At 41.0% G+C, this 26,373-nt stretch overlaps 1 protein-coding gene across 3 annotated transcripts in view; it reads right to left on the minus strand.

Moving 5' to 3' along the window:
• The window catches only part of WDFY2 (WD repeat and FYVE domain containing 2), a 182,860-nt gene that overhangs the window by 34,098 nt on the left and 122,389 nt on the right, over positions 1-26,373 (minus strand). For all 3 annotated transcript variants that reach the window (XR_007126161.1, XM_047723336.1, XM_047723337.1), the window contains exons 4-6: positions 21,137-21,191; positions 12,685-12,835; positions 5,148-5,260 (exon numbers count right to left, since the gene is read on the minus strand). Coding sequence is in view for 2 of the 3 variants with exons in the window: in XM_047723336.1 (XP_047579292.1) it covers positions 5,148-5,260; positions 12,685-12,835; positions 21,137-21,191 (319 nt within the window). In the remaining variant the exon portion in view is untranslated. The remainder of the gene's footprint in view (positions 1-5,147; positions 5,261-12,684; positions 12,836-21,136; positions 21,192-26,373) is intronic.

Genomic DNA, 26,373 nt, shown 5'->3' on the forward strand with positions numbered 1-26,373 from the left:
TGAGAACAATGGCCGTCGTTCTCCACTCACATTGCCTGGGAGTTCAATCTCTACTCCTCGCCTCTGGCTCTCCACACCACCCACAGGTGGCCATACGGCTGCTCACACTTGCCGACTCCCTTCCAAATACCTGTTTCACACACCTGGGTCCTAGAATGATCTCATCCCCTGGGTAACTCCTCTTTCTCGTTAAGGTTTCATTCAAACACCACTTCCCTGGAAGTCTCCCATTAGCGCCCTGGAGAGGGAAGCCCTCTTCTTTGCTTCCGAAGCAGCCTCTGAGAGCACTGGGGAATCACGGTACTTGCTGCACTCAAAACCTTTTGAGGAACTACCTGTGTTTACTGGTTTAATGATCGCAGTTTAATGATTTGAACTTGTGTATTGGCATTGAACTATGCCTCTCCTTGTTTTAGTTATTTTTGTTATAGTTATACTGTAACTTTCAATAATTTCCCTAATAGTTAATGAACAAGTCTGTGTTTTTTTGTTAAATAGTGTGCTTTGGCAAGTTCTGTTCAAGCCCTTCTGTTTCTAGTACGTTCATACTAATCAAAATAACCCTTAGACATAAAAGAAAAAAGTTACTTTACTGATACTATGGATTTCCAACAGTTAAAATCTGATTCTCCCTCCTGCCTTTGTTCAAGTTAGTAGGACTTTTTGGTAGAAGTATTTTCTGATTTCTGCAGAAATAGCAAAGAACTATGATACCTAGCATTTAGTTCCAGAAATAAAACCAGCAGAGGGAGCAAAGGAACATAAAACTAGTTTCCTAGGTCCCCACGGATTAGTAAATGCTATGTTGGCCTGTGGTATTAGGCCATTGTCATCTCTAACCCACATTTTTATATGACCTTCTGTACTGTAACAGAGTGATGGGTGAATGGTTAGGACTCTGTATACATACCAGACTGTGTGCTTCTGAGTTTGGATCTGGACTGCTAAGACCCCCAATATCATTCTTTAATGGATCTGGGTTCATCTTAAAGTCTTTGTTTTGGGGTTTAAGGGAATGAGATTAATCCTTCAAAACCCCTTTTCCCAGAGTTTGGGACCTCTCAGGGCCCAGGATGGGCTGAATGGAGAGGAGGAGCTCAACAATATGTCTGCATCATCAAGGAATCTCTTAGACATCCCTGCTCTGGCTACAGATGAATGAGCTGTGCTGTAGCCAGACTGACGGTGGGTGCATACCACTGTCTATGGATAACAGTAGTAAGCTGACTATGTGACCAGCTACATTTGCCTTCCTGTTAATTAGCAACGTTCCTGGGCCACATCTGGTCTTCCTCAAAGATACTTCATGATAAAGTCATAAAAGAATGCTTTAAACTCTGAGAAAGGTAAGGCATAATGCCAAGCTGACATTTTATTATTCCGACTAACCCAGAAGACAGGAAACCCTCAGGCCACTTCTGGCTCCCCACGCAGCAGTAAGAAACAGCTACACCCCTTTTCTGGCCTAGGGGCAGCAACAGGGAGCTCAGAGCACCACTCTCAGCCATACAGTGAATGGCTGCCTACCAAGGAGCCAGGCTGGAAGCCGCCTCTGCCTAAACCAAGTCTGGGAACTACCCAGTCTGGTCACCGGCATGCCGAAGTCAGCACCAAAATTTCACCTTGGGCCCATCCACTCCTGGCTTTCCCATTCCTCCTGCCACATTCAGAGGGGCAGTTTCCTACTAGCTTTCCAATTATGTTCTCTATTCTGCTGCCAGAACAATCTTTTAAATTCTGACCAGGTTAATGTCTTTGCTTAAAACTCTTTTACAGTTTCGCATTGACGTCAGGCTACTGCCTCAGTGATCCAAATGGACTCTCACTTCCTTTCTGGCTGCCCGCCACCGCAGACTCAGTATGCCAGCCAAAAGGAGTTACTAAAGTTCCCAGGAGAGCACACTCTTGCAGATCTCCATGCCTTGGACGACACTGGTTTTCTCCGCCTGGAGTGCTCTCCTCAGTTCTTTTTCATGAACTCAACGCTCACTCCTTCCCAAATATCTGAGGTTAAGCAACACCTCTGCTGAGAAGGCCTTCCTGACAGACTCCCAAACCTGTCTGAGCTAAGCGCTCATTCTGTGTTCCTGGAAGTGCCCTGTACCGGCTTCCCCCTGCCTCTGCCGCCCTGTCACTCTCTGGTTCCTGTCTTTCACGGCTGTGAAGAATTTGAGGAAATAACTATACCTTTTATTTCTATGATAGGGAACAGTGGCTGCGATCAATTAGGGAGAGCAATGCGTGTAAAGAGACCAGGGTCCAGGGCAGAACTCACCAAAAAAGATCACTAAGGAGATGAGAAAGAACAGTCAGAGAAGGAGAAGAAAACTGGGAGAGACTGTGTCATGGAAGCCAAAGGGAGGTCTGTTACAAGCAAGAAGGAAGGGCCACGATGTATAACACTGCGGAAGGTTAAGTGTGATATGGTTTAAAACACGTCCACTGGATACAGCAACCAGCAGGTCACCAGCCACCTTGGGGACAGCAGTGTCAGAGGAGCGAGAGACAAGCCAAACTGCAGGTGGGTGGAAGGCAAATGAGAGGTAAAGAATCTGAAGCAGCCAGAAAATGATATTCTTTGAAGAAGCCTTGTTGTTTGCCACAACATGAAGACATCATGCCAAGTGAAAGAAGCCAGTCACAAAACAACGCATCCTGCAGGATACCTGTGAGGCACCCAGAGCAGGCAAATCCGTAGAGACAGAAGGTAGAATGGTGGCTGCCAGGGGCTGGGGGTGGGGGCCTGGGAGTCAGTGTTTAATGGGGTCAGAGCTGCAGTTTTATAATACAGAAAATGTTGTATAGATGTTGTATGAATGTCCTTAATGCCGCTGAGCTGCAAGCTTAAAAATGATGAAAATGGTGAGTTTTCGATTATGTACATTTTACCATAATTAAAAAAAAAAAAAAAGAAAAAAGCAGCACAGCTGTTAAAGAGAATAAGGCAAAAACTGCCTCAACAGGATACAGGATTGAGAGGGTTTTGTTGGTTGAAGAGAAAGCCAACACATTTAAACATGTTAATATACTGAGAAGAATGAGTCAGTCAAGGGGAGACAAAGGGAACAGTTTTTGATGTGGAGACCCCAAGAGAATCGGCTCCGGGCCAGAGGACAGGAGACTCCTCAGTGAGGCAGGAGAGTCAGAGATGAGGAAGGGGTAGAGGAAGGTAGGTAGAGGAGAGGAATATAGGGCAGGCAAGAAAAAAAATGTTTTTTTAAAAAGATTTATTTATTTGAGAGAGAGCGCACAAGACTGCACAGGGGCATGGGGGGAGGTGGGGCAGAACGGGACACAGAGAGAATCTCAAGCACTGAGCGAGGAGCTGGGGCTCGATCCCAAATCATGACCAAATCTAGAGTCAGACGTTTAGCTGACTGAGCCACTCAGGCGCTCCGAGGAAGAACATTTCTGAAGCCTCTATCTGATCACCTCTATTCTTCTTTGAAGGAGGAGCTGGGGGAGGGGACAGGGGCTTGGGGAGAGCAGTGAAGGTCTGGAGAAGTCCTGGGGAGTATAGAGGGACTGTGGAGGGGCTGTGTGGAGGGACTGAGGCAACACTGGCAGGTGGACTGGAATGCTGAATGGGCAGTGGTAATGGTAGCCTGAGGCTTATGTGTGACTTGACGCAGCCCCACGGGGACAGAGTGAATGGGGCACCTGTCCTTCCAGGAAGCACCAGGGCACCTGAACCAAGAGCTCTGGGCGGCTCGTTACTGAAGTGACACCCCTCTGGAAAGCCAGAGAGGATGGGGCGCAGACATGGGGGAATGAGGGACTGAAGACTGACTGGTCAACACCGACAAGAGCAAATGGGGCCGGAGGCAGGGCTTAGAAAATCTAAAGATTAGAAGACTGAGTCAGCAGTGAAACGAAGAAGTTTAAGGTTCCTGAGGTGGGAACAGTTCTGGGTCCCTATCAGGCCAGGCTTACCCAGGGTGTAGGTGGCTAAAAAGAGAAACCCAATCAGGAAAGATCTGGGTCCTATCCACAGGGGATGCTTCTATGTGTTTTTCTTCCCAGAAACACAGATAGTTAAGATTATCTTTTAGGACTCTTTTCCCCTGGATTCTATTTCCTCTTTATGCATTCCTTTTTTCCCCCTGAGGAAATCCCTTATGATCTAGGCACTATCCCATTTTACATCCCTATTCACCTACTTGTGTTCTTATATGCCATCTAAACTCAGTATGAACCTTATTCTGTACTAAATCATAGGTTGGTAATCTGTAGGAGACATAAAAAGCCCATTAATAACCATGAAAACAGGCAGTGACTCATTTCCCAGGGTCAACATCACATATTAAGAATACTAGTAAAAAAGAATCATTATTGGGGCACCTGGGTGGCTCAGTGGGTTAAAGCCTCTGCCTTCGGCTCAGGTCATGATCCCAGGGTCCTGGGATTGAGCCCCACATCGAGCTCTCTGCTCGGCAGGGAGCCTGCTTCCTCCTCTCTCTCTGCCTGCTTCTCTGCCTATTTGTGATCTCTGTCCGTCAAATAAATAAATAAAATATTTAAAAAAAACCTGAATCATTATCAACTATTCAAGTGTTTCAGAGGCTAAGCATGGATTATTTTATATTACCTTGCTTACATGATCCTGAGATCCTGATTCTCTCCCCAACAAACAAATCCTAAATAACAGAAGAGCCCAGAAGAAGTCAAAAAGGAGCCTGTACCTTTTTATGTAGCCTAGCTAAACAATGAACATATTTTTTTATTTCACTTGTCTTAGAAGTGGGGGAGTCTGTCTTGCACACCATCTTCTCGCTCCAAGGATGGAAAGGACAAACTGAGGCAGCTGTCTTTTCAGCCTTCCGGGGTTGGTGCAGTTGCCACATGGCCTTAAACAATGTCTCATCAACATACGCCAACACTAGCTTTCTCCAGTGCGACAGGACACAGAACCAAATCACCAACAGTTCTGAAACAGAATGGCTCCTTTTTTTGTGTGCACTGAAAACTGTGGAAAATTTCTGACACTGTATCTTACTGAACCATTCTGAAATCAGTTAAATGTATCATTCCTATCTGTGCACACTGTACTCTGTCACTTTCACAACATGGCAGCACAACGCCAGAACACGCGGCCGGTGATATGTCACCGTAAGCGCAGCACGTGGAGATATGGCTTGCAGTCCCACCTGTGTGTCCTCTGAATGTTGTGACCAGGGTGCAGTTGTCTTGCTCCAGTTTGAGGATGGTTACTTGGCCTGATTGGTCACCAATAAACACATGCCGGGTTTCAACATCAAATCTATCATGGAAACATTAAGGATCGTTTCTCAAAATTGAGTGGAGGGATTTAAGTACGTACATACATACATACATACATACATACATAAACCCAAGAAACGTGTAAATCCCATATGAAGAAAGCTTGGATGTTAACACTAAAAGATACAAAAGCAGACACAACGAAGTAAAAGATGCAGCATTATGGGACAGTAAGACATCACATGGTAATGTCATTCCTTACAACATTAATTTACAAATTTAACCTAATCCCTATAAAAATAACAGAACTTTTTTTTTTTTTCTCTCAGAGCTGGGGAAGTTTAAGTTCATATAAAAAATAAACAAGAAGGGCCAGGAATACTCTGAAAATAAGAGCAATGTGGTATGTGATAGGGGAAGTTAGCCCTACCAGATAATAGAACATGTTACAAAAGCTCTGTAATTAGAAATGTGGTATTGGTGCATAAACAGACAAACAGACCCCTGGAACAAAACGGCCAAGTCTAGAAACATCAACAACAAACAGATATCAGCAGCAAAGCCAAAAGACAAACTGGAAAAAATATTTGTAACTTATGTTACAAAGGGCCAAATCCCTAACGCAAAAAGAAAAATCAAGAAGAAAGCAACCACAAACCTGACAGAAATGGGTAAAACGTATGAACACAAAGTTCAAGAAGAAATGAAGATGAAAATGAAAACGGTGTGTGAAAATGAAAATGTGTGAGTCAAACCAGACCCGAATGCTAGCCTTCGAAAGACTGCTTACAAGGCTGGGTTGGTGTCTCACAACCTGGATTTCTGGAGGGTCCCACCTTTAGCAGACAAGAGTGGCTCCCTGTGCCTTAACTGTACACAGAATATGGTTTATGCCAAATACCTGCTTTTCTACTTAGTCCAGAATTTCGGTACCTGTCAGAGAGAGGCTGCCTACGTGACTAGTCTCCAGTACAAACCTAAGGCACTGAGTCTCTAGCTGAGCTTGTGGGGTTGATAACACCTAGTAATGCCACATCTAGAGATCTATCCCACAGATACACTGGCCAAAGTACAAAATGCATGCCGGAGGCTATTCGAGCCACACTATTTTTCTTTCTTTCTTTCTTTCTTTTTTTTTTTTAAAGATTTTATTCATTTGACCGAGAGAGATCACAAGCAGGCAGAGAGGCAAGCAGAGAGAGAGAGAGAGAGAGGAGGAAGCAGGCTCCCCGCGGCCGGGAAAGCCCGATGCAGAACTCGATCCCAGGACCCCGAGATCATGACCCGAGCCGAAGGCAGAGGCTCAACCACTGAGCCACCCAGGTGCCCCCGGGCCACACTATATTAAATAGCTAAAGTTTGAAGGCAACAAAAAAATTCCAACAAAAGGGCACTTACTGAATTAACTAGGATATACCCATGCAATATTGGGGGGGAAAGGAGCTCCATATCATAAGCAAACGGACATGGAGAAATTTCCAGGGTATATTATAAAGCGGGGAAAACAAGCCAAGGTATTTAAGCTACACTATCTTTGCCTAAGACAGAGAGGACTAGAGAAGTGTGTGTGTGTGTCTTGCAGGGAGGAGGGGGGGCAGAGTTATTTTACAAAAGGAAGCTCTGGAATGATAAATCAAGATCTCACACAAGTGGCTGCCTACGCAGAAGGGAGAAACGAGCTGAAGGGACAGGGATGATAATGAGACTTCTCTTGTCATAGTTTCCATTCTGGAATCATGTCATTATTTTACATATTAAAAATATGTATGAATTTAAAAGAAAAAAATCCCCTAAATTTCCAATAAAGTAAAATCAATGAACCTAACTATCAAGTTGGTGATATAACCACAGTTAACAGAATTATTCAAGTGACTCTAAAACAGTGTTTCAACTGTACATCCTTGGGAGAATGTATTCCAAGGACAAGGAGAACTGCAAGGAAATCTAAAATCTCATTCCATAGTCTTGTTGCTATAATACTGCTATTATTATTTTGAAACAGCTTAAATGTACCACAGGATAAAGCAGATATGCTAATGTTTTAGAAGACACAATTTTCAGCTCAAGGTAAAAGAATCAAGTACAAAAATAAAGTAGAAACCCTATAATGTTAAATCTGAATTTATTATATGAAATATTTATTTTCTTTTCAGAAATATACACACATATATTCCCTAGCTCTCTCTGAATACTACTCCTCACTAAAAGAAATGGCTAATTCAGGACAGGGACAGGAAAGTACAAGATAAGGTTAAGACACATTTTGTCAAAGGCTCTCTATCAAAAGCAAGTGGGGGGACACCTGGGTGGCTTAGTGGGTTAAAGCCTCTGCCTCCGGCTCAGGTCATGATTCCAGGGTCCTGGGATGGAGCCCCACATTGGGCTCTCTGCTCAGCAGGGGGCCTGCTTCTCCCCCCCATCCTCCTCTCGCTTCCCTCTCTGCCTACTTGTGATCTCTGTCTGTCAAATAAATAAATAAAATCTTAAAAAAAAATTAAGTGAGATTATAGCAAAAGACACTGGAGCCAGTATGATGGAACGCTTACTGGCCAACAATGGGACAATACTACCATCAAAAAAGGCAAATTACTGAAACCTACTGGATATATTATTTAAAAAAAGAACCTTAAAGGAGTTTATAATAATGCTCAAAAAAAAAAAAAAAAAAAAGACACCTACTGGAGGTAACCAGGGCACTGAATCTCTACTCTGAAAATGAGCAATTAAAGATAATTAAGAATTTATGTTGCTTTTCCCACACTAAATGTATCTCAAATAGCCCTAGTTAAATGAGGGAAAGTTCTACTTTATAAAGAATTCCAAATAACACATGTGGAGTAAATGATCCGATTACACAATCACCATTTTTGTGACCCTAACAAAAGAACTGGTTCAGGAGAGACCAATAAAGGCAAGGCTGATGAGCGGGTCAGTGCCACAGCGACCCAGGGGTCACCACCTGAAAAACTGACCAATTTGGGCCTTGATGGGAAGGGGTGACAACCCACCACTAGATGCCTCCTGCTGCAAGCACTAGGAACCAGACAGCACAACCACAAGCTGGATCTGAACTGAACCAAGACTGTAGAGGTAACCCCCAGCTTACAAAAAAAACATGGGAGAAGTATAGGTAGAAGTGATGAAATGACATCATGAGGAAGCACAGATCACTTCAGATCACTTCCTGGCTGCCTCCAGGAACATGGACTCTATATCTCCAACAAGTTATAGGAGGATTTAAAAAAAAAGGGAGGGGTGCCTGGGTGGCTCAGTGGGTTAAAGCGTCTGCCTTTGGCTCAGGTCATGATCCCAGGGTCCTGGGATCGAGCTCCGCATCGGGTTCTCTGCTCAGCAGGGAGCCTGATTCCTCCTCTCTCTCTGCCTGCCTCTCTGCCTACTTGTGACCTCTGTCAAATAAATAAATAAAAATCTTTAAAAAAGGGGGGGGGAGGAGATCACTGCTCTAGATCGAGAGATTTAGAATAGGACAACCATAGTCAATTTGCGAACTGTGTCTGGACCCGATTTCAAATCAACTCACTGGAAAAAGCCAGTAAGTGAGATGTGAAAATGGATCAATTATTCTATAGCATCAAGTAATGGTTATAAATTTTTAGGAGTCATAATAGCATCGTGATTACTAAAATTCTGTATTTTTCAGTGGCGCACAATGAAGTTGGTAAGGATGAAATGACATTAGGTCTGAAATCTGTTTCTGAATACTCCAGCAAGGAGAGAGAAAAAGCCAAAAAGATCGAAGAATCAATCCTGGATCTGATGAGTATGTGAGTGTCCATTACAGCCTCTTCTCCCAGATGGTGCATGTTTTGAAAATTTTCATCATAAGTGAAGAACAAGGCACCACAAATTCTTCCAGTCTCAAGAACAAGGGAGATATATGTAAAACAATATTAAGATTGATGTGGACTAAGATCACCTTACGTTTACCTAGATTAATTATAAGGACACAGATGAAGAAACAAATGCACTCTGATACCTGACAGTCTTTATGATGGCAGGTAAATAGTAGCAGTCTCGTAAAAAAATATAAATGCAGCAAAAGCTATTTGAAAGAGAACTGAAATAATAAAATTACAGTACAACCTCAAAGCCAGCATGACCGTCATTAATATAAAAATCAAGATAATCTTATAGCTTTCCAGTACTCTTGCCCTGAATATGAATAGATCTAAGAGACTTCCTGATGAAAAGACCTTGTCCTATATAGGGTGACATCCTGGAAATACCTACAACATGAATAAAATCTTGAAACGGAGAGTACCTTAATTATTTCTGCAGAAGCATGAAAAATGGGATTGAAACACAGTCAAATGACAAGACTAAAAGCTGAAGCTTCCTTTATTTCTCTACTTGAATTTTGGTTATTTCCACTGCACACGTACTTCTTCCCCTCCCCTATGAGGCCAGAACAAAGAAAAAAAAAAAAAAAAGGCTAACTCAACCTGATTTTTCTCTGTTGCTGATGTGGATGAATGACCATTTGAGTTGGAGATGGGAAAAAGGTGGTTCATCTGTGGAAGTTTCTTATGTAACACCACCACTGTCCACTAGGAAGAGACATTAGGGTACTGATATTATTCTTAATATTTTATGTTGTTTCAGCAGAACTTCTTCCTTAAGAAACCTGTAAGTATGACAGGTGGCAGAAAAAAGAGGAAAGAGGTGGGGTGGAGGATTCCCATGAAGAAATGTGTTTAAAAGTTGGATTTTAGGGGCGCCTGGGTGGCTCAGTGGGTTAAAGCCTCTGCCTTCAGCTCAGGTCATGATCCCAGGGTCCTGGGATCGAGCCCCACATCGGGCTCTCTGCTCAGCAGGGAGCCTGCTTCCTCCTCTCTCTGACTGTCTCTCTGCCTGCTTGTAATCTCTGTCAAATAAATAAATAAAATCTTTAAAAAAAAAAAAGTTGGATTTTAGTGTGAATCCCAACACTGTATGACTATGTTTACACTGTTAACAATCTATGCACTGGGCACCTTCCAGAAAAAACCCTCCAGCCCTGGGAAAGTCGCATGTTTCCCATACGACACCCTCTGAAAAAGTAACATGAAGTTATGCAGTGTGCACAGAGCATCGGAAACTTATCAGAGATAGAAGGCTGTAAGGCCATTCTTAAATCAGGAGTAAGGGCAGGCACTGTGGCTCCAAACTCGGAGATGAAGAAGCAAAATGTGGAAGGTGAGGGAATCTTCTAGAAGAGCCTGAAGCTCCCCTCCCCATTAACAGCAAGGCTGAACTAGATGGTTACACTGGGAAATGAACCCAGAGGCTTTTACACACACACACACGCTTCTGATATTGGATCACATGATTTTTTCAGCTTGGTAAACCACATGGTGTGGTCAAAGGAAACAGCTGAAAAATGAAGGTGACTTTAGAAGATGCCTAAAGAGAAGGGTCAGGGACCACCACAGTCAGGAGACTTTCGATTCTGGGCATTCGTGTTGTTTCTCATTTTCAGATAGCTTAAAAAGTAAACTTCTTAAGGGTAAGATCTGCCTTTTTTCTATATTCCTTGGCTTGGCTAAGTAATAAAGAAGATGTATCTTTTAGGTGTAGCTAGTGATGTAGAAGCCAGCATAGTACGAACAAATTCTATTGGCACCATTCTGGTCTCAAAAGGGTAACATGGGGGGCGCCTGGGTGGCTCAGTGGGTTAAGCCGCTGCCTTCGGCTCAGGTCATGATCCCAGGTCCTGGGTTCGAGCCCCACATCGGGCTCTCTGCTCAGCAGGGAGCCTGCTTCCTCCTCTCTCTCTGCCTGCCTCTCTGCCTACTTGTGATTTCTCTCTATCAAATAAATAAATAAATAATCTTTAAAAAAAAAAAAAAGGGTAACATGGTATGATGGGAGAAAACAGTGCAAGGCAGAAGACCTGGGTTCTGGTGACTTTCTGACATACTAGCAGGATGGCTGCAGATAAGGCAGGAGACCCTTTCTGCGCTTCAGATGACTCATCTGTAAAATGAGGAGTTGACCCAGATGACCACTAAGGGCCTTTCCAATTCTAATACTGTAAGAAATCAGTCAACTACGACAAGAGAGTTCATATATTTCAGGCATTAGACTTATGTCAACTGGCTTTTAGAAAGTAAACTCAGGTTTCTTAACAGCGGGTATCACCCTCTCAAAGATAAGTTGATCCTGCTTGCCGCTCCTTATCACTCTCATTTCTGGCCTGCTTGGCAACTTGCCATTTTTAGAACCTTCCACGATGGCCATCCTTAGTTTCATCATCTTGCTCTTCCAAGTGAGGAAAACAAGAAAAAAAAAGAGGAGTGCCATTAGCTAACATTCACACACACACACACACACACACACACACACAAATACAGCTACTGTCGCCCGTCTGCAAGGAGACAGCAAAGTACTTTGTCAGATTTGTTTAGAATCACTGAGTAGGCATTTTATAAATATGAGATGAACATCTGAAAGCAAGTCTTACTATTTCTTCCTGCTTTTGCTGACAAGTGATCTGTTTCCATGTATTCCCTCATTCATCACAAGGTGGAGAGTGATTCTCTGCTTTTTTTTTTTTTTTTTTTAAGATTTTTATTTTATTTATTTGAGAGAGAGACAGTGAGAGAGAGCATGAGCGAGGAGAAGGTCAGAGTGAGAAGCAGACTCCCCTGGAGCTGGGAGCCCGATGTGGGACTCGATCCCAGGACTCCAGGATCATGACCTGAGCCGAAGGTAGTCGTCCAACCAACTGAGCCACCCAGGCGTCCCGATTCTCTGCTTTTTAAACCAAGAAGCCCAGGGCCTGCTGTTCCTTACGCAGCATCACCGCCCCGGGTTTCACACCAGTCAAGCCCGTGTATGCTGCAGCCCAGTGGGCCGGACTTGAGGATTACCCAGCATGAGCGATATTCACACCAGGCGTATAGGTCTCGAGACTTGGGGGATAAGAATTAGTATCATTCTACATATCCTGGAAGGGCCTTATACCTGGAACAAAGTCTGTACTATTACCGTGTAAATACCAGTTAACCTACTAGTGGTTGTGGCCCTGTAGCTTCTCCATAAATATTTTAAAATAAATAGGATTCTGGTGGTTCTTCACAACCTTAATATCTGTATGCAAATTACTTCTGTAGGTAAAGGCTGTCTTTCATTGATGGTTTTATCTCCCTGTTCCAGAATTCCTTCCGACAGCTGACATTCAGAAATCTGGACTGCGTCCTGTCTGGATGTCAGACTTGTGTCACAGTCACCTTACAAGCTGCTCAGCAGGATCTGTTATTTGGGGGGAAATCACCTCACTTTCACCCACCTCCGTGAGGACCCTCCATGATTTGTGTTACCAGTCAAGTCAATGAGAATCTTAATCAGCAGGGCAACTCAGCAAATAACAAACTTTCAAGTTGCACATACCCAAACTTTTCATGAAAGAAAGGAGACAACAGCTAAGTTCCCACCAAGGGATTTTTGTTCAGCAAAGGATACTGCAGGCCCGAGGCCACGGCACTGGTACGGTAACCTCCCAGGCGTTGCCCACTCTCCGAGCAGTGCCAGGCAAACTGCTTGTCCTGCCCCGTGCTCAGCACCCACTCCAGCTCCAGGACAAACAGGATCATCGTCACTCTGCTCTGATGCGCTAAAAGCCAAGAGACAAGAAAATAACCCATAAAGCATCATAAAGGAGATTGATAAAGCATGGTCCACAGAGACGTGACACTGTCTTCTCCCCATCCCAGAGGAAGCTGGAGAGTATGGACAGCCATTAGAAACACAGCCCGGAACAGTGGTTCTCACTAGGGGGAGAGGTATACCACTGTAGATGGGCATGCCTAGTTGTTTAAAAAAAAACAAAACTATCCATTTCCTTCCATCCCTCTCTTTCCTGCCTGCGCCAACCCCAAGTTCACCACCATCCAGAAGTCCCCATTACCAAAGGGGCCTCTCTCAGACATGATAGAGCTGCTGGACTAAAGAGTGTCAGTCTCAGTGTGATCACAGAACAACAGAACACATGATGTCTTATAAGAAAGTCACCTGGGTGAGTTTATGCAAGCTTAAAAAAAGTACGGAGCATTACTGTTCTCCTTTTGGTGAAGTGTGGCTTACTAAATCCACAACAAAGTTCTAGATGAATTTTCTGTAAGAAATCAAATGCTGGGAAGGAGGGCAGAATTACTCCCAAGTGACATGTAAAAGAGAAGGAAATCATCCTTATGTCAAAGTATACACACATGTGATAAGGAGGGCAAATCTCCCAGGGTTGCTCACACACAGGCAACACCATCACAGAATTACCATATCACACAATTTCACAGTTAGAAGAAACTGCTCATGTCATCTACTCCATCTCCCTATTTTACATATGGGTAAACTCGGGCACAATGAAGTTGAGTAGTTTGGCCAAGATCTCATGGCTTCTCAATTACCGAATAAAAATTTGCTTTTTTCTTACACAGTTCCAGAGGGTGAGGCAGAGGGTGTCCATGGCTGCTGAACAGAGCTGACTGGGATAGACAAAGATCAGTAACCTGAATCGGGACCTCACTGGCCCTGTGCCCAGGAGCTGGCAGTCTGGTGGGCAAGAGCAGACCCGTCATGAGCGTGATGATGTGATAGAGAAAACATCACTTTCCCATTTTGATCGTGAAAATAGAGTTAGTGGGATGGACCAATGCAGCTCTACTGACAATAACAGTATCACCTGCCAATTACTGAGTGTCTAACAAGTGCCAAGAACTTAAATATAATTCTTTCACTTAGTCACTATAATGACCCTGCAAAAGTGGGTGGTTTCTTCATCTTACAGACACAACCTGGCCTTGGCAGGAGGACCCTTTTACACTGGCTACCAAACCAAAGAGTACCTACAGGACAACCATTCCACCAAATGCCTGATATTTTAAAATCTGATATTTGGGGGCACCTGATTGGCTCAGTGGGTTAAAGCCTCTGCCTTCAACTCAGGTCATGATCCCAGGGTCCTGGGTTCGAGCCCTACATCGGGCTCTCTGCTCAGCAGGGAGCCTGCTTCTCTTCCTCTCTCTCTGCCTGCCTCTCTGCCTACTTGTGATCTCTATCAAATAAATCAATAAAATCTTTAAAAAAAATACAATAAAATCTGATATTTGAAGCATCGAGACTCTCAAGGGACACAACAAAGAAGGGGTATAGAAGCAGTAACACCATGACTTCTCTACAGTAAACACCTGCCTGTCAGAGTATCAATCACCATTCGAGATCAAAATGTTTGTTGTCTTTAACATAAAAGATATGACTTCTCAGAAACTCCTGAAGATCTTGTCATCAAATGTCCAATTCGATCTCCACCAATGATGGAATCAAATGAACTTCTCTATGGCTTCAAGTTTCTCAAGTCTATTTCAGCGAGATGGTAGCCTCCAGCATTTTGTCCCTATGTGCCATCACTTTCTAAGTCCAAGGGGGAGGACGGCAGCCCACAGAAGGGAGGGGTTAAGCACTCTGAGCTGCCCTGACGTGAGGGGAGTAGACAGAGGCTCTCAAAGGTTGAGTGACTTGCTCAAATCGGCACAATGAATGATCAAACTTGAACTAAAACCCTAGCTTCTCTTTCTGTCAGGCTGGCTAGGACTACTGAAAAACAACAAAACATGCCCCCAAACTCAGAGCACATACTCTTTCTAAGGTGACAGAATTCTTTAATTCAAGAAGAAACCCTTTAAAGGTGCATACATGTCACTAAGCTGCAGAAACGTGGGCTTGAAGTCTGGCCATACTTCTTGACTAGGAAGGCTGAGAGAGAACATCCTTGTCTTGTTTGTGATCAGAGTGGGAAAGCTAACATTTCTCACAATTAAGTACAATGTCAGCTGCAGATTTTTGTAGATATTTCTTAATGGAGGAGAGGAAGATCGCCTTGATTTGTAGTTGGCTCTGTGTTTTTATCATGAATAGGTGGCAGAGTTTATCAGATGCTTTTTCTGCACCAATTGATATGATCATATCATTTTACTTCTTTAGCCTCTTGATGTGATGGATTACACTGATTTTCAAATGTTAAACCAGCTTTGCATATCTGGAATAAATCCCCTCGGGCATGGGTGTGTAATTTCTTCTGTATATTCTTGGACTTGCTAGAATTTTTTGAAAGGATTATAACATCTAAGTTCATGAGAGTTACTGGTCTGTAGTTTTCTTAATAGTGTCTTTGGTTTTGGTATCACTGTTTTTAAAAAAAATGTTTATTGAGGTAAAATTCATCATTTAAATAATTGTAGAGTGTATCATTTACTCGCTTTTATTATTTTCACAAAGTTGTACAATCACCATGGAAAAATGTTCTACTTATAGAACATTTCCATGACCCCAAAACAAACCCACATCCCCAATTCCTCCTTCCCTGTCCCTGGGCAACCACTAATTACTTTCTATCTCAATGGATTCCTCTATTCTTTTTTTTTTTTTAAGACTATTTATTTGGGGGGGGGAATAGCACTCAAGTGGGGGAGGCGCTGGAGAGGAACAAACAGACTCCCCACTGAATGGGGAGCCCACTGTGGGACTTGATTCCAGGACCCAGAGATCAAGACCTGACCCAAAGCTAAACCAACTGAGCCACATAGATGCTCCTCCCCCATTCCTGACATTTCATATAAATGTATTCATATAAAGTGTGGTCCTTTGTGTCTAGTTTCTTTCACTGACTTAGTGTGTTTTCAAGGTTCATCCACGTTGTAGCATGTATCAATATTTCATTCCTTTTTTGTGTCCAAAACATAATTCATTTTATTGGTATACCACATTTTATTTAACCATTCATCCATTCATGGACCTTTAGGTTGTTTCCACTTCTTGCCTATTGTGAATATAGGCACAATGGCATGCAATCCCTCCTTCCATTTCTTTTGGGTATAAATTTGAAATAATCCTTGCTTGGTCATGATGTACTATCCTTTGTATACGCTGCTGAATTTGATTTGCTAAAATTCTGTTGGGATTTTTTGCATCTGTTTTCATGGGGAAGGCTGGCCTGTATATTTCTTTTCTTGTACTGTCTTTGTCTAGTTATCATGTCAGATACCACCACTTCAAAAATCTTGGAAAGTCTTTTTCTGAAGGAGTTTGTGCAGAGTTTGTATTGTTTCTTCCTTAAATGTTTGATAAAATTCACTAGTAAAGCCATCTGGGCCTGGGGTTTTCTTTGTGGGAAGGTTTATTTATAAAGTCAATTTCTTTAGTAGATATAGGGTTATTAGGGTTATCTATTTCTTCCTGACCTTTCACAATTTTTACCTTTCAAAGATTTGTTCATTTCACTTAGGTTGTCAGATTTATTGGCATAAAGTTGTTCATAATATTCCTTATTATCCTTAAATATCACTACAATCTCTAATAGTGTCACTTCCCTTATTCCTGATACTGGTGGCCTGAATCTTCTCTCTTTTTTTTCTGGTTTAAGTCTGGCTAGAGGTTTATTGCTTTTATTCATCCTCTCAAAACAAACAACAGTTTTTGGTGTCATTGATACTTCTTTATTTTCTTTTTCTATTTCATGAACTTCTGCTATGATCTTTCTTCTCTTCTGCTTAAGATTTTATTTATTTATTTGAGAGCAGAGAGAGCACAAGCAGGGGGAGAGGCAGAGGGAGAAGCAGACTCCCCACTGAGTGGGGAGCCCGACATGGGGCTCGATCCCAGGACCCCAGGATCATGACCTGAGCTGAAGGCAGATGCCCAACTGACTGAGCTACCTGGATGCCCCCCTTTGTGGTTTCTTGATGTAGAAACTAAGGTCACTGATTTGAGACCTTTCTTTCTTCTAACACAGGTGTTTAGTTAAGTACTGCTTTAGTAGCATACCACAAATTTTGATACGCTGTTTCCACTTTGATTTCTTCTTTGACCCATGGATTACTTAGATAGTTCATGGGTATTTAGCTTCTTAATATTTGGGGCTTTTCTGGAGATATTTCTGTTAATTGACTCCTGGTTCAGTATCGTTTTGATCAGAGAACACACCTTTGAATTCTTCCAAATTTACTGAGACTCGTTTTATGGCTCAGAATACGATCTACCTTGATAAATGTTCTGTGTGAAGTTGAAAAGAATGTCTTCTGCTTTAGTTTAATGGAATGTTCTACAGATACCAATTACAGCAAGTTGGCTGTGTACTGTGTTCAAGCCTTTTATACCTTACTGATTTTCTGCCTACTTATTCTGTCCATTACTGATATATTCAGTCAATTATTGAGAGGAGTTCTAAAATTTCTGACTAAAATTGAGGATGTGCCTATTTCTCCTCCTGAAGTTTCATCAGGTTTTGCTTCATATATTTCAAAGCTATGTTTATTAAGAGTATAAACATTTGGGATCATTATGCCCTCCTGATGGACTGATCCTTAATCATTATGAAATAATCTCTGGTAATATAATCCTTTATCCCTGGTAATATTCTTTTCTCTGAAGTCTAACTATTATTAACCTAGCCACTCCAGCCTTCTTTTGACTACTGTTTGTACTATGTATCTTTTGTTATCCTTTTATTTGTAACTGCTTTATGTCTTTATATTTAAAGTGCATTTCTTGTAGGTGGTTAATATTTGGGTCTCCTTTTTTCATTCAAGCTGATGGCCTCTGCCTTTTAATTGGCATCAGACCACATACATTTAATATGATTATTGATAACTGGTAGGTTTAAATCTATCCCTTTGCTATATGTTTTCTATTTTTCCCTCTTATTTTTTTTTTTTTTTGGCAGGGGAAAAGGAGTTCAGTGAGAATGATTTTAATGATTCCATTTTATCTCCTTGGCTGGCAAATTAGTTGTAACTTTTGGATTTGTTCTTTTATGGTTGCTTTAGGGCCAGAAGTATACATCTTTAACTTACCATAGTCTTCCTTCAAGTGATTCTACTCCACTTCATGTGCAGCGTAAGAATCTTACAACAGCATACATTTCCATTTCTTCCCACTTCTTGGCTTTTGTGTTACTGATGTCAAACATTTTAATTTTACATGTTATGACCCTCATGCTACTTTATTACTTTTAGTTAAGAAGCAAATTGGTTTTTTTATAAGATTTAAATAATAAGGAAAAATCTTATAGTAACCATGCCTGCTGTTCTTCATCCTTTTGTGTAGATCCTTATCTTCCTTTGGCATCATTTACTTCCTTCCTGAAGGACTTCCTTTAACATTTCCTTAAGTGCAGGTCTATGAATTCTGTTTTTTATGCCTGAAAAAATTTTTATTTCACCTCCATTTTTGATATCTGTTAATATCAATCCACTCATAGTGGATTGATTCCTTTTAACTTTTGTAATTTTATTTTTATTATTATGAATTCATCTTAAGCAGGGCTTGTTTTTGCTGTGAGATCTTTGTGTGACTTGTCTTGTTGAAGAGAGCTTCTGAATTTATTTCTAGCAGTACCAGGAGGATACCACTGGCCCAGGACCAATTCATACGTTAAATTCTTAAGCTGGAGCTTCTAGCACCACATGAATGATTTAAATTTGTATTCCAAATCCAGAATTTTAGGTTGTAATTTTCATTTACCTGGAAGATTCTTCCCCTCGATCCAGATTTGAGATCAGGAATAAATTATGCTATGGTCTTCTGGGCCAATAAGTGGAGAGTATGGATCCTCTCTTTCTCATGGGCTATAGTCCTTTATGCATTTCATCTTAGTATGTAAATAAGAGTTGCAACTTCCTATCTCACTCAAGTCCTAGGTCTCATCTTTTGTCCCTAAGTGAACGTTCATACAAAAGCTTTTACCTATTAGAAGTTCTATTTTTCTCCCCAAGATAGCTACAATGTCAGGTAGTATGCATATCACTTTGAGTTTTAATTCTGTCTTTGCTTCTGGTACATGGGACTCACCCTCCTGTTTCTTTCATGGGCTTAGCATTGCATTAATATATATTAATTATATATATATAATGACTACTGGGATTTCAAAATGTCTTGATAAGCTGAGATGATGGACTTAATAAAATGAGATGATGAATAACCTGTAGTCCAGCATTTAGGCTAAAAACAAAATAAACCTCCCTCTCCACCCCCATACCAAGAAAAGCAACAGCTTCAAAATTACAGGAGACATAGTTTAATAACAACTCAAGTGAGAATCATTAAGGGGTTTGAGCTCACTGCTCCACATGAGCCCACAGTATAAAGTGGCTTGTCAGAAGTTCACCCTTTATGGAACAGTGACCAGAAGAGGAAGGAAATACAATTCTGTAGTTATCACATTACATATGTATATTGGTTATCAACTGTATAACAAATTATGCCCAAACTTAATAGCATAACACAGTAAACATTTATTATCTCAGAACTTCTGTGGATCAGAAATCTTGGTATAGCTTAGCTTGGTGCCTCTACTGAAAGGTGTCTCACAGGATGAAATCGAGGTATGTGGTGGGACTACGGTCTCATCTCTAAGACTGACAGAGGAAGGACCTGCGGAACTCCATGCTCTCTCATGTCGACTAGACTCAGCTCCTCAGAGGTTACTGAACTATCTGAGGGCTTCAGTTCCTTAACAGCCACTGAAGTGGCTTCCCTCAGTTCCTCACCACATAGGCCTCTCCATAAAGTAGCTCACAAGATGGCAAGCTGGCTTCCATGAGAACCAGAAAGAGCAGGAGAGGGCAAGCAAGAAGGACTAATCTCTTTGTAACCTAATCTTAGAAGTGACATCCACCATTTGCCATATGTTAGGTACAGTCTACATTCAAGGGGGGGTCTACACTCAAGGGCATGAATAACAGAAGACAAGGATCATCAGGAGCCATCTCAGAGGCTGCCTACCACAATGTGTCCCTTTTTAAATGGCTCCAGAGGTACAACATGATATCCCAAGATCTGTGACCAAGACAACTAAAAAACAAATTTTTTTTAAAGAAAAAAAGGAGGTCATGTAAAGGAGAATGTAAAATGTTTGAGATACAAGGAGGAAAGAAGAGACCAGGGTGGGAATTTTCATGGCTGTTTTAAAATCACTGAAAAGCTGTCATGTATAACAGAGATTCAACTTAGTTTCTGTGGCTCCAATAGGCTGAACAAAAACCAACAGAGGAACTTTCTAGTATTCATAACATAACATTTTAATGACCTGGCTACCTGTCTGTAACCTCTACATAATTACAAACTGCTTATAGGCAGGTACTACACATGTCTTGTTTACTATTATGATCCTCAGTTACTGAAACTCAGTAGGTACTCAAGGAATACTTGGTAAGTAGTATGTGAAAACAAAGAATAAATCCACAGGGAAATGAATTTTGGCTCAAAATCTAGAAATAAAGAACTTAATACTTGAATTTTATAAAAATCGGGATGGTTTGCTAGGTATGTCTTTGGAGGTATCGGAAAAGAGTGTGGATGATCATACAGGATGGATGGAATCAAGAAATTGTGGATGAAATAACCTCTAAGTCTTAAAAGATCCACTTCTAATGTTCTGATCCTATAACATCATGGTCTAGATAAATAAATCATTATAGAAAATGGCTCCTGATCCATGTATGGCACACTGCCAATGTTGAAGACACACTAAATTCCTTTCCCTTAGAAAACATGGATATTCTAGGCCTTTAAACATATTTAAACAAAAATGAAACGAGCCCCATGTAAAGTAGCGCACTTCTAACACTGACCCTACTCTCTGCACCTGCTACACTGCTTTGAGGCCGTGTAGTGTAGCAGAGAGACAAAGGACAAAGGTCAGAGGTTCTGGGGTCACAACAACCCAGTCTGGTTCTGCATGTTACCAGCTACAGGACCTTAGGCAAGTCACCCAACCTCGTTAGGCCTCAGTTTCTTAACTCAAAGACTCGGATATAATTCACCTGAAAGGGCTTCTCTGTTTTGTTTCCCCTGACTACTGTAAAGTGAAGCTGTCAAGAGACATTTCAAAGTCTAAGTAAAAACACTGCTGTCTCATGCCTACCTTGATAGTTTTTCACAGGAGTCATCTTGTTATAATCTTCTGATAAAATAAACTCCTGCAAAAGAAAAGAAAAATATCAAGTAAAAAGAAATTCTTTAAGTGAATAATTAGGTTTCGAAAAAACATCATCGCAGAATTAGATCTAACATTACTATGGGCAATCAACTCAGCATTTTTGTACATCTTTAAAAGTAACGATTATGATTATGATTCAATGCAATTACAATTTTTATCTTGTAACACTGAGGTTGGTTTTTTGTTTTTGTTTTCTTGAGTATATGTGTGAAAAAGAAAATGATCAAGTTCAGTTGTCTTGACAGTGGTCAATTTTGAAGATAACCCTCATTCAACTTGCTACAGCTGCAAATTTGGCCGGTGAGCAAATCGATGGCAATTCTCTATTATAGAAGCAAATCAGGTATTTTATTTTATTTTTTAAAAGATTTTATTTATGGGGCACCTGGGTGGCTCAGTGGGTTAAAGCCTCTGCCTTCGGCTCAGGTCATGATCTCAGGATCCTGGGATCGAGTCCCGCATCGGGCTTTCTGCTCAGCAGGGAGCCTGCTTCCTCGTCTCTCCCTCTGCCTGCCTCTCTGCCTACTTGTGATCTCTGTCAAATAAATAAAATATTTTAAAAAATAAGTTTCTGCTGAGCAGAAAGCCCGATGCGGGACTCGATCCCAGGATCCTGAGATCATGACCTGAGCCGAAGGCAGAGGCTTTAACCCACTGAGCCACCCAGGCACCCCTCAAATCAGGTATTTTAAAGAGTCTGTTTCTAATATTATGTAACTTATTTCTCCTTACAGTAAGCTTCTCAAGCCTGCACTTTACTCATCCCTATGGTACATGGCAGTATCTTGGTATAGTAAGAAATCAGTACTGACCCAACAGAAATGTGAAAAGGCATCTCCCAACCTCATGAGATTAATGTGGATGTCAAACTTACTCAAAGATAGTTTCTATATGACACACTGTATATACTCTTTGTGAGGCCACACAAAACGTGAGCGTGTGACTTTGTGTGTGAGCGTGTGTGCATTCTTCAGCCACGCATCTACACATACAATGACCCATCTGTAGAAGCCAATCAAGTGTTTATAAGCCCCAGTCAGTTTTGAGTCCTTCAGCTTCTTTCAAATGCAAAATATCCACATACTCTTAAATAGTGAGTTGTCAAACATAAGGAAAGCTGCGAAGGATAATAAATTGATGCCTTCATCTGAGCTTAGAAACAGAACCATGAGCTTTTCAAAACATTTGAAGGCTTCCAGAATTTTTCCTTGAGGACTTCAGAAAGGTATGTAGGAGGACAGAAGTGTAAACTTCTTAACTGCTCTCTGGGTATTTACTGAGTTGATATAGTTTAACTTTTTAGAAGAAAATACTTATTTTATTGTTTCTGTGCTAGATGCCACCAAGGGAAGTATGAGGCGATGTGACAGAATATAGGAGGTAACAAAGTTCCTCTGGGTGTTCACTTCCCTACCCTGGCTAGGGATTTTCTTCCCCATGATTCTCTCAGTAAAAACATTATTCAACTTGTCACTTTTTAAATTCCTATCAGTATTCCCTCAAGAAGTAGCACCATGCTCATTTCTCATTTCTGAAGAGACTCACAGTTGAAGAGAACAGACTGATTTTTAAAAGCAGTGAAGTCGTTCTCCCATGAGCGGCTGATGGTGTGGGTAAGAAAAGCTGTGCACTCATCTAAGCCTCAACTCACTGCCCCCCTCAGTCCCAAGCAGGAGTAGCTTGATCCCGAGTCCCCCACTTTAGAGCGCCCCAAATTTCCTCACATACACGCTGAATAAATTTATTAAAGACCTTTGTTATTTAGGCAAGAGTTTGCTGAGTTCAAAGAGTTCATGTTACTTTGAATACACTGAAATGGTTCTCTAGCGTGGGCAAAAGGTCACTCAATTCCTTTCAGGACAAGGCAGGGTGTAAAATGAAACAACTAGGTGCAGATCTGTATTTAGAATCAACATAGTAGATTTAACAAACACAATAAAATTACCAGTTCACTGCACTGGTACACTTAATTTTTTTGTTCATTTGCTTTTCCTATGAAAATAGAAACACGTAATCATGGAGAATATTTGGGAGAGTTTTGTCAGCCATTTTTATTCTTATTTTTTTGATCAAAGAAACAATATGCTATTTTAAAGAAATGTTAAGAGAGGCATTTAAAAGTCCTTTGTGATATTGTTTCTCAGAGATAACTATTATACAAAGAATTATTGGAATAATATACATAATAAAACAAAATAGTAATACTTTTTCAATTCAGTTTCTAGTATTAATTCGAGTATAGGTAACATACAGTGCCATATTAGTTTCAGGTGTAAAATACAGTGATTCAACTCTTCCATACATCACCCAGTGCTCATCACAAATGTCCTCTTTAACCCCCATCACCTATCTCCCCCACCCCCCCCATTCCCCTCTGGTAACCATCAAAGTATGTTCTCTATAGTGAAGAATCTGCTTCTTATTTTGTCTTTTTTTTCCCTTTGTTCATTTGTTTTGTTTCAATTCCACATATGAATAAAATATATGGTATTTGTCTTTCTCTGACTCAAAATGTTCATACTTTTTTTTAAATGTTAGTACTTTTTAACAGAGCTTTCTTTCTGTTAACAAATCATGTATAACATTCCACATGAGTACATGTTTATCAACTTCACTCTTGTTAATGACTGCAAAGAATGTGCAGTAATGGTCCCCTATTGAGAAATGCCTGCATTTCCAGTTTTCCTTATTTAAAAATATTACATTCAATATATTTCATCTTTTTATATCTCCAACAATATTTCAATGAAATGAAGTTCTAGAATTGCTGGATGAGAGGGTATGACCATTTAAAATTTGACAGCTATTGCCAAATTGACTTCTTAAAAGATTTTATGTTTTAACCCTCACAACAATGTAATGTGAAAGTGTGGCTGCAGCTTAGAATATTTTGCTGGGGGGCACCTGCGTGGCTCAGTGGGTTAAAGCCTCTGCCTTCAGCTCAGGTCATGATCTCAGGGTCCTGGGATCGAGTTCCGCATCGGGTTCTCTGCTCAACGGGGGGCCTGCTTCCTCCTCTCTCTGTCTGCCTCTCTGCCGGCTTGTGACCTCTGTCTCTCAAATAAATAAAATATTTTTTTTAAAAAAGAATATTTTCTTGGGTTTAACCAATCAAAGCTCAGTAGATCAGAGATGTACACATTACACAGTTTTTAAATCCATCTATCTTTCCTTCTTTACATTCAACTGTCCACATATCTATCGTCCTAAGCTTTTTTTAATACTTTTTTTAGAGCATTTTTAAATTCACAGCAAAATTGAGAGTAAGGCACAGATATTCCTCACATGCTCCCTGCTCCCCTCCAAAGAGCCTCCCCCACTAACATCTCTCACCACAGTGGTACATTTATTACAACTAATAAGCCGACACTGACATATCATTATCCCCCATCCAAAGGCCATAGTTTACCTTAGGGTTCACTCTTGAGATTGCAAATTCTGTGGTCTACAATAAATGCATGCTGAAATGTATCCACTATTCTGGTGACTGCAGAGTTATCTCCACTGAGCTAAAAATCCTCTGTGCTCTGCCTATTATCTTTCTCTTCCCATCAAATCCCTGGTACTAATTTTTTTCACCGTCTTCAAAGATTTGCCCTCTCAAGATGATCATATAGTTGGAATCATACAGTTTGCAGCCATTTCAATTGGTTTCTTTTACTTAGTACTATGCATTTAAGTTTCCTCCATGTTTTTTTACGCTGGATAGCTCATTTCTTTCTAGCACCGAATACTATTCCATTGACTGGATGTTCCACAGTTAATCCTTTCATGTACAGAAGGACATCTTGGTTACCTCCAAATTTCTGTCAATTATCAATAAAGCTGCTATAAACATCTGTATGCAGGTTTCTGCAGTAACACAAATTTTCAACTCCTTTGGATAAAAGAGCAAGGATTGCTGGGCTTATGGTAAGACTATGTTTAGTTTTAAGAGAATGACCGGGGGGATGGGGTAACTGGGTGATGGGCACTGGGAAGGGCATGTGATAGAATGAGTACTGGGTATTATCTAAGACTGATGAATCACAGACAATCAGGGGTATGGACCCCTGAAACAATCATTATATGTTGTTTAACTGAATTTTAAAAAAAGATTTAAAAAAAACGACCAAAGTGGCTGTAGCACGGTGAATTTCCAGTAGCAGCGCATGAGAGTTCCTGTTGCTCCTCATCTTTGACAGCACATGGTGCTGCCAGTGTTCTGGATTTTGGCCACTCTAGTAAGTATGTAGTGCTATCTCATTTTAATTTGCATTTCTCTGATGACATAAGATATGGAGCATCTTTTCATATGCTTACTTGCCATCTGTAGATCTTCTTTGGTGAGGTTATCTGCTAAGGTCCTTGGCTCACTTTTAATCTCTTACTGTTGAGATTAAGGAGTTCTTCAAATACTTTGGATAACTCCTTTTATCAGATATCTCTTCTGCAAATATTTTCTCCCATTCTGCGGCTTGTCTTTGTATTCCCTTTACAGTGTTTTGCAGAGAAGAAATGTTTCATGTTAATGAAGCACAGTTTATTGATTCTTGCTTTCACCATACCTATGTTATAGGATCTAAGATGTCATCAACAAACCGAAACTCATCTAAATTTTCTCCTGTGTTACCTTCCAGGAGTTTTACAGTTTTGCATTTTACACTTAGGGTCTGTGAGTTATTCCAAGTTAATTTTTGTGAAGGGTGTTAAGGTCTTGTCTAGATTTTTTTTTTTTTACATTTTTTACATGTAGATATCCAGTTGTTCCAGCACAATTTGTTGAGAAGACTATTTTTTCTCCATTGTATTGCTTTTGCTCCTCTGTTGACTTTATTCATGAGGGTCTGTTTCTGGGCTCTCTGTTCTGCTCCACTGATTTACCTGTGTATTCTTGCATTCATACCACACTACCTTGGTTACTATAGGTTTACAGTAAGACTTGAAGTTGGGCAGTGTTGTCAATCCCCCAACTTTGTTCTTCTCCAATACTGTGCTGGCTCTTCTGGGTCTTCTGGCTCTCCATATAAACTTTAGAGTCAGTTTGTCAAGATCTATAAAATAACTTGTTGGGATTTGGACTGCACTGACTTTATAGATCAAGTTGGGAAAAACTGACATCTTGACAATATTGAGTCTTCCTATCTATGAACATGGATCTCTCTCCACTTATTAAAGTTTTT

Source organism: Lutra lutra, chromosome 3 (assembly GCF_902655055.1).
Source record: "Lutra lutra chromosome 3, mLutLut1.2, whole genome shotgun sequence".
Lineage (NCBI taxonomy): Eukaryota > Metazoa > Chordata > Mammalia > Carnivora > Mustelidae > Lutra > Lutra lutra.